At 39.4% G+C, this 8,611-nt stretch overlaps 3 protein-coding genes across 4 annotated transcripts; 1 reads left to right on the top strand and 2 right to left on the bottom strand.

The window, feature by feature from the left end:
- LOC127744237 (serine carboxypeptidase-like) lies at positions 1 to 3,202 on the top strand. Its single transcript, XM_052256516.1, has 9 exons — positions 1 to 518; positions 941 to 1,109; positions 1,337 to 1,456; positions 1,559 to 1,702; positions 1,803 to 1,953; positions 2,108 to 2,196; positions 2,314 to 2,572; positions 2,688 to 2,821; positions 2,898 to 3,202. The coding sequence occupies exons 1-9, from the start codon at positions 157 to 159 to the stop codon at positions 3,018 to 3,020; spliced, it is 1,551 nt and encodes a 516-aa protein (XP_052112476.1). The 5' UTR covers positions 1 to 156; the 3' UTR covers positions 3,021 to 3,202.
- A 155-nt stretch (positions 3,203 to 3,357) lies between these two features.
- On the bottom strand, positions 3,358 to 4,293 carry LOC107461846 (uncharacterized). The gene is made up of 3 exons (XM_021129204.2): positions 4,060 to 4,293; positions 3,831 to 3,951; positions 3,358 to 3,678 (listed from the first exon to the last, which is right to left on the bottom strand). Exons 1-3 carry the CDS (start codon positions 4,291 to 4,293, stop codon positions 3,506 to 3,508), a joined length of 528 nt encoding a protein of 175 aa, XP_020984863.1. The 3' UTR covers positions 3,358 to 3,505.
- On the bottom strand, positions 4,222 to 8,611 carry LOC127744236 (alpha-L-fucosidase 1-like). Of its 2 annotated transcripts, none has more exons than XM_052256514.1 (6): positions 7,700 to 8,611; positions 7,485 to 7,610; positions 6,039 to 6,588; positions 5,650 to 5,892; positions 4,803 to 5,576; positions 4,222 to 4,339 (listed from the first exon to the last, which is right to left on the bottom strand). In XM_052256514.1, exons 3-6 carry the CDS (start codon positions 6,581 to 6,583, stop codon positions 4,327 to 4,329), a joined length of 1,575 nt encoding a protein of 524 aa, XP_052112474.1. In that variant the 5' UTR covers positions 6,584 to 6,588; positions 7,485 to 7,610; positions 7,700 to 8,611; the 3' UTR covers positions 4,222 to 4,326. The 2 variants fall into 2 exon arrangements, with proteins under 2 accessions (XP_052112474.1, XP_052112475.1); XM_052256515.1 differs by having other exon boundaries at positions 7,485 to 7,545.

Raw genomic sequence — 8,611 nt, 5'->3', positions numbered from 1 at the left:
ATTACACACCTCCAAGAATTCAATTATTTGAAGTTGCTTAGCTTGAATATATCTTGTTAAGTATAATTAAATATTAAGATGAAAATAAAGTGCGTAGTGGCAACTGTTAACCCTCCCATACTCAAACACTTTTGAGACTAATAACTATAAATTGAGATGCCATTCATATTTATTTCTACTCATTCCAAAACAAACATCATGGCATCATCTTCTATGTTGTTCTTCTCACTCTCCACCATCTTCCTCTTCATTTCACCTTCATTCTCCTCTCCAACTCAAACTACAACTTGCCCCTCAGGCGACTCTTTCACGGCCGAGAGCCTCATCAGAGGCCTTAACCTATTCCCTAAAGGCTCCATTAACAGAATAGAGAGTAACACTCATCTTGTCCCTGGAAAGATTGTGAAGAAGAAGCTCACATTCCCTTACAATCTTGCTTCTTCTTCTTCTGGTACATCTGTTCAAGATCTTGCTCACCATGCAGGGTACTATCGCCTTCCTCGTTCCAAAGCGGCAAGGTAAGGAAACTAAACATACATATGAACCCTGCTATGCAATTTGAAGTTCCTATTTAGTTATTTACTTATCAAATTCTCTGCTAGCTTCATGTCAAAGAAATCTCTGTAACAGTTCTATGCAGTTATTGAGAGAAATAACTGCCAAGAAGTTGGATATTTTGGTTAACAAAGTTAAATTTCTTGCCACTTTCTCATATAACTCAAGCTGTTTCATGAGTTGTAAAGATTCTTTAAATGATTAAGGCTCAAATATTTATTTATCATCACATGATTTGTACTGGTTTAGGCTTATAAACAATGCTTGCCTGTTTTCTTGCATATTAAGAAACTCAAACTTATTTTTTAGCCAAAATATACATATATTAAGGCACTAAGCTGTGGTCCTAACTGCATGGAAAACTCTCTTCAAATCAATGGTGCAGGATGTTCTACTTTTTCTTCGAATCTCGCAATAAGAAGGAAGACCCTGTTGTCATATGGTTGACCGGAGGACCAGGGTGCAGCAGTGAGCTTGCTTTATTTTATGAGAATGGTCCTTTCCAAATCACAAAGAACTTGTCTCTTGTTTGGAATGAATTTGGCTGGGACAAGGTGCCTATAAATTTTCTCCTGCATTTTCTCTCAAAATATTACTTTAACATCTTCATTCCATGCAAATGCCTCGCTTTTGAGAATAGTTAACAAAAAGTAATGTCATAATTTATATCTCTCAGCACATTCACACATGGGGCTACGGCTAGCACCTATCTCAGAGAATCAAACTGTTACATTAGCTTTATTGGTTATGGTTGGCATCAATGTTTACTTTTGATTTGTAGGCATCAAATATTCTTTTTGTAGACCAGCCTATTGGGACAGGCTTTAGTTATACTTCTGATGATGATGACATCCGCCATGATGAAGCAGGTGTTAGCAATGATCTCTATGATTTCTTGCAGGTAAAGTCCATTCCATAATTGTGACTAAACAAAACAATTCATAAAGTGAAAATGCATGGTGATAAAAATAACATGTACACTCCAATTCTGCATCAATGACAGGCATTTTTCAAGGAGCACCCCCAATTTGTCAAGAATGATTTCTACATCACTGGAGAGTCATATGCTGGACACTACATTCCAGCTCTTGCATCAAGGGTTCACCAAGGCAACAAAGCAAAGGAAGGAATAATAATCAATCTCAAGGTCTCAAAACTCTCTCATTATATATGTACATTACAAGGTTTGTTAATTGCCTTTACTTGATAATAATAATACTGATTCTCTTGATCAATTTCATAAACAGGGTTTTGCTATTGGTAATGGTTTGACCAATCCAGAAATTCAGTACCAAGCATACACAGACTATGCATTAGACAGAGGACTGATTAAAAAGTCTGATTATGATAGTATCAGCAAGTTGATCCCATCATGCAAAGATGCCATAAAAAGCTGTGGTATGTTATGTTAGGTTACAAATTAAATTTTTTAGCCCCATGATGAATGATCTTAGAAAAGAAAAACACAATGGGAGAAAACTTACCAGCTTATTGCTCAAACAATATGTAATTTTACTTGTTTGACACCCTTAAATTATATTGTATTTGTCAGGTACTGATGGTGGAGATGCATGTATGACTTCATTATATAAATGCAATGCCATATTCAGTCGGATAATGTCCATCGCCGGCGACATTAATGTATGGTATCATAAGAGAACATAGTACACTTTTCTTACCAATCTAATTATTTGCCTAAAAAATCCTACCTGACTACCATAGTTTCACTTATGAATTCTTCTACTATTGAAACTGCAGTACTATGACATTAGAAAGAAATGCGAGGGAAATCTGTGTTATGACTTCTCCAATGTAGAGACATTCTTAAACGAGAAGACAGTTAGGGATGCTTTAGGTGTTGGGGACTTGGACTTTGTTTCGTGCAGTAGCATAGTCTATGATGCTATGATGCAGGACTGGATGAGAAATCTCGAAGTTGGAATCCCGGCTCTTCTTGAGGATGGAATCCAGGTTCTTGTATATGCTGGAGAAGAAGATCTCATATGCAATTGGCTTGGTAAGCTTTTTGCAGCCAACTCAATTAATTTGAAGCTAAAGTTGTTTGTGTCGGAAGGACAAAAAAAGAAGTGCAATGATCAGCATTCTTAATGCTTTTGTTTCTCATTGCTCAGGGAATTCAAGGTGGGTTCATGCAATGGAGTGGTCAGGTCAAAAGGAGTTTGAAGCAGCTTCTACTGTCCCATTTTTGGTAGATGGCGCAGCAGCAGGGACTCTTAAAAGCCATGGACCTCTTGCGTTCCTCAAGGTTTGTGTTCAAGGGTGTGTTCTTGAGTTGACATTGTTATATCCACTTTTGATAACTTTATTTTGTGAAAAAACAGGTGAACGAAGCTGGGCACATGGTTCCCATGGATCAACCAAAAGCTGCACTTCAGATGCTAACAAACTGGATGCAAGGGAAACTAACACCGAAAAATGGTGGGGCTAATGTCTCTCCTAAATGATGGACTCAAAGCAAAAATAACAAGGCATAGCTTGTGATCATATTAACTTGTGGGCATGGCTCCATGCATAATATTTGGGATTGTCTAGCTTCTACTACTATCCCTGAAATTGTGCACAAATCTGTATTTGATTTTATTAATTTAGAAATAAATCTTTGAATAAATATGTTAGTTCAGCATGATGCCATGATCCTCAGTGAATGATCTTTTTCTTTTCTCTTTTACTTTGTCATGCCATTAACTGGCACAGATATTAAAAAAAGAGGACTAAAAATCACACACAAAGGCTGTATAATGAAATAGAGAGTTTTCAGTATGGAGACACCATCCAAACAAGTAAACTAAATGGAGCTAATATTTCTTTCTCATGAATCATGGCTAACATAAAATGAAAATAACTAACATTTATTTCCCACCTTCTTGTACCTTAATTATGCCACTGTAAAATGATTTTCACTTAAAATTTTACACAAAATAAATTGTGACTAACTAGTATGTGATGATGTGTAGTATTCTCTTAAAACCTGAATGATGGGCTGAAATGTAGAGCTCAAAGGAACAGCGGATGCAAGCCTTAGATGTCTAGCATTGCCATTGAGGGGCTTGGTTAGAGTCATAGTGAACATCTCTCCCTCCAGAATCTCATTTACAGTCACACCTGCAGATACAAACCAGGTTCAAAGCTGAATGCAGGACCCAAAAGGGAAAAAAAAAAGGAGGAATCTTTCACAGTATAAACTCTATGTTCACGCTCTACATCATTGAGAGCTTGGATAATCCAACTTCCAAATGAAAGGGGTAGAAGATTACCACAAAAAGGGTGGAGCTTTGCAAAGTGAAAGAAGTCATCTGCAGAACAACCGAACAGAACCCTGGCAACTCTATCGAAGCATATGACACTGAAGACCTTTGTTTCTGTCGCAACCGACATCTGCAAAACAAAGCACCCCCACAACAAAATTCAATACTATTTGGTGTAAATAACACAAAGGGTCACAGAAAAAACAGAACTTTGAAGAGGGAAAAAAAAAGAAGATACTAGGATTCGGAAGAGTCTTTTGGAGGCAGAGGAGGCAGAAGCAGGGTGCGGGTGGCAGAATTTGCAGAGGGAAGAAGCTGGGGCATCAGAATCATCACCGGAGGGAAAGGAAAGGGTCCTTTCACAAAGAGCACAGACTCTGTAAAAGAGATCGGTGTGGTCTATCCCTAAAACCGTGCCTGTTAGCATCTGTGTTCTGCTTTCTCTCTCTCCTTGCTCTGCTGCTGCTTCCATCCTCAATTACTATGAATATCTCTATCAACCCTTTTAAAGTTCCAATCTAGTAAGAAAATAATGAAGAAATAAATAAAATCTAATTAAAAAGGATATTATGATATGAACAAATTAAAATAGAACAAGTGAAAGAATGAGATTTGCACTTAATACATTTTTTAACTTACTGAAGTTTTAGTTTATACATATTGGTGAACTTATTAATTTCTTTGATTTATTAATAAACATGTCAACAACAAAAATTTATCTTAGGAATTTTGAAGGCCATTGCGTGCAAGTTAATAACCATTGGAACTTGGAAGATTTGTTCTTGATACTATGAAAGTAAATTACACAGCAATTTGCACAGATTACTGCTCTCCTTATTGAGAGACGAGTCATCTACAAGATTCTACAAAATACATGGGGAGAAAAACAGATACCAATTCACACATACATAAATGAGCAAAAAATTTTCTTCTATTTCCGTGTAACATACAACTACAAGAAAAATAACTGAGCAAGTTTACATTGTAGCAGTGGGAGAGTTGTCTTGTGTGATAATATGAATAACTTGAGTTGCATTGAAATGGCTTGTTAAGACTGTATCATCATATATGCTGCTCCAAATGGTAACTGGATCCATGTAGATTCCCAAGTATGATATCAGTGGATCAGCTCTAGACTTGTCAATAACAAGCTTCAAATGCTGAGATTTTACTTTTGGAAACAGCAAAAGCCTCTGATATCCAATTGTGGTGCCATTTGTAACTCTCTTCCATACACCATCTAGATGCAATGCCTCGAGGTGAAACTCACTCACTCTTTGTCCCATTTGAATAGGCTCTTGTAGTTGCAAAACATTAAAGGATACTAGTTCTTGAAGATCTATGTACAATATCCACCTTAATTGATACTCCTCTGGAGCCCAATAAGTGTATATGCCTTCTTTCAGAACATTGTAGGGACTAAACTGTGAATCACAAGTTCCTCCTCCTTCTCCTCGCGTGCTGCTGGCTTGAAGAAGCGCATTTATAGCAAAATTGTTGGAGAATATGGATCTTCTGAGTTGAGTGAACTCTTGAAGAACTTGGATATCCTCGGGTGAAATGAGACCCGATGAGTTTGGAGGCACATTGAGTAGCAAGTGACAATTTCGACCAACCGACTTATAGTATATTTCAAGCAGATTGATTGCAGACTTTGGAAGTTCTGAAGGATGCCAAAACCAACCCGGTCTGATTGAAACATCACAGAGGGCAGGTACCCACTCATGACCAGCCGGATCTCCCTCGGCCGCATATCTGTTAGAAACAAAGAAAACATTGAACAATCTGAGAGCATAGAGCTTAAAGCGTAGGAATTTAAGTAACCCACCGAGGATCATTGTAAATGCCACCAATTGGAGTAAGAGTGGAGTTGTAAATAGACCAACAAGTAGAGGCACCAAGACCAAGTTCATTCCCAACCCACCTAGTGTCAGGACCAGCATCAGAAAATATAATGGCGGCGGGCTGAAGCTGGTGAATGAGAGAGAACCAAGTGTGAAAGAAATACTCCATGTCCTTCTCCCCTTCTCCTTTTGCACCATCCAAAAATACGTCTTTTATCTCTCCATACCTCCCATCATGAAATGCATATTATGATTAACACAATGTAACCCTATTATGAATCTAACAAGTAACAACTACATACAACTAACATAACTAACTAATCAATTGTAATACCAAATTCGAATTCGAAAACCCAAATATTATGTATTATACCTAGTGAGTAGCTCAGTCATCTGGGCCAAGTAGAACTGATTGTAGAGCAAGGTGTCACCGTAACAGTGCTCGTGTCGATCCCAGGGGGAGAGGTAGATGCCGAGGTCAACGCCGGCAAGTTTGGCGGCGGCGGAGAGGTCAGCGAGGACGTCCCCGGTGCCGGCCTTCCAGGGAGAGGAGCGAACAGAGTAGTTAGTGTATTGGGAAGGCCACAAGCAGAAACCGTCGTGGTGCTTGGCGGTGAGGATGACGCGGTTGAAGCCGTTGAGTTTGGCGAGGTGTATCCAGTGAGTGGCGTTGAGGTTGGTGGGGTTGAAGAGGGAAGGGTGGACGTGGCCGGAGCCCCACTCTTGTCCGGTGAAGGTGTTGAGACCAAAGTGGAAGAAGAGGGACATGTGGCTCAGCTGCCATTGGATCTGGAAGGCGTTTGGGAGGGGCAATATGGGAAGTGGCGGAGCCACTGAACAACAACAACAACAACATGGGAGTAATAGTAATAGGTTGAAAGACAATATTAACCTTAATGCCAGGTTGAGGTTGTCCATGGTGTCTGGAAGGGAAGAATATTGAGTTATGATAAATCAGGGTGGGTTTATACTTTATAGTTTCAGTCTTTGACTTTGACCAACACAATGGAACACTGCTTTCTCACCATACACCCACACTAGTTCCACATTTTCACACATTTCATTCATTCATAACTTCAAATAACTATGCAAATTCATTTCCCAAATAATTTTAAATCGATTTTTTATTTTTTAAAATGGAACACTAATTTATCTAAAAATATTTTTTTAAGAATTATTTGTCTAATATGTATATTAAAAATTTGATTGAAAACAGTAAAAGAATTCATCTATCTTATGCGATTAATTCTTAAAATTTTAAAGAATAAAAATTTGATGAAATTGTTCCATCTAAAATTAAAGCACTTTGGACTAGTCACCAAAAAAAAAAAAGCACTTTGGACTAAACTGTACTCTGATCTATAGTCTATATCCTTCGCCAGAGTCCAACAAGGCTTGGACCAACAAAATCATAACACTAGTGACCAGCCAGGCCACTTTTTGGACTCACAGTTGGGCCTTAAATCCAGATCCAAATCTCGAGGGTCAGAATACGTGTTTCTCGTTAAGTTCACTATTGTCTTTTCTGTCCAAAACGAACAACACAGTATTCAGCCGAAACAAAAAACATTCGTGCATTATATTTCCTCACAGTCTCAAACTTTAAAATAGAGCCCACCTCGCCTTTAACTGCGGAAGCCTTAACGGTTCGGGAAGCACTAATAATAACAAAAAACTTTTAACTGGAAAGAATTATATTTGAATCTGACAGTTTGATTCTCATCCAAGTTTTAAAATCAGAGACATCAATCGCAGAAATTCAAGTTATTTTGAATGACATTTTAGATTTAGCACAAAATATTTCAAATTGTAGATTTACCTGGTTCTTAGAGAGGAAAATGTCTTAGCGCATGAAGTAGCCAAACTGACAGTCGACGGTTCTCTTCAACGGAATTGGCTCAGGTGCAAGCCACAAACCATCACGAACATTTTGGAAAAAAGAGAACTACATGTCAGTGCAAATGGCAAACAGATCATAAGCATGTAATTTATTTTGGACTGGCTGTGAATTAATTAAACCAGAAAGAAATTTACTTCGCTTGCAGGTTGAAAGTTTGAGGGTAATTTGGATATGGATTTTGGCACCTTCATTCTGGGGAGATGGTGGAATAGCAAGCTTGCTGTTTCATTATTTTCCTTGTTTGAATTTGGGTTTTTTTGGTGTCCCTAGGGGAGGGAACGGCGCCGTTCCGATGAGTAAGGGAAGGCATGGTAAATCCGTAGCATTTCGAAGGAAGGAAGGGTGAGTTTCATTGTAACGAACGAAGACCGTAGCTGCTCTTGTTGGATAATAGATTGGAGTCTTCTCAACGATAAAATTGAAGAGTCATGAAGGGTTCGTGTCCTGTTCTACCAGAGGGGTCACAATCCATCCCAGATTGTGTCTGATCTGAGGCAGTGGGTCCGCATGCATCCCAAGGTAATGCGGCCGCAAAGCTAGGTGTTCCGAATGTGGGTCAGCTGCGGTTACAGCTTCGGCAACCTATGGAGGTTGCTACTTGAGCTGCTGAGCGCTGGAGGGTGCTGACGGAGACGGCCCGGCTGCGGCTTCGGAAGAAAAGGCTCCGTCGAAAGCTACATCATCAAGGAAGAGCTTGAATGATGGGCGACTGGATACTGCTACACCGAGGGGGGTACATCAAGTTCTTGCCGGCGAGTACGAAGACCTTCGATGCCAAGCACAGTGTCTATTCATTCAGGCGATTGGAATTTGCTAGCGGAAAGTTGCTGCAGCTTGAGAATAATGTCAAGTAGATCTGCCCCAGCATTTGAATCAGAAATCTCAGCTTGTTGACTTGAATTCCATCTAAAGGGCCTTAGCGGCATGTTTAACACCGCAACTCGGCGTGGCTTACGGCAAAAGACCGGGCTATTCTGGTCGGTAATGGGGAGAGAACCTCTCAACTCTTCACCGGCCGTAGGCGTTAGCGACTCCTCTCACTCTCA

Source organism: Arachis duranensis, unplaced genomic scaffold (genome assembly GCF_000817695.3).
Source record: "Arachis duranensis cultivar V14167 unplaced genomic scaffold, aradu.V14167.gnm2.J7QH unplaced_Scaffold_232527, whole genome shotgun sequence".
NCBI classification, from domain to species: Eukaryota; Viridiplantae; Streptophyta; class Magnoliopsida; order Fabales; family Fabaceae; genus Arachis; species Arachis duranensis.
This window is presented reverse-complemented; position numbering and strand designations above follow the sequence as displayed.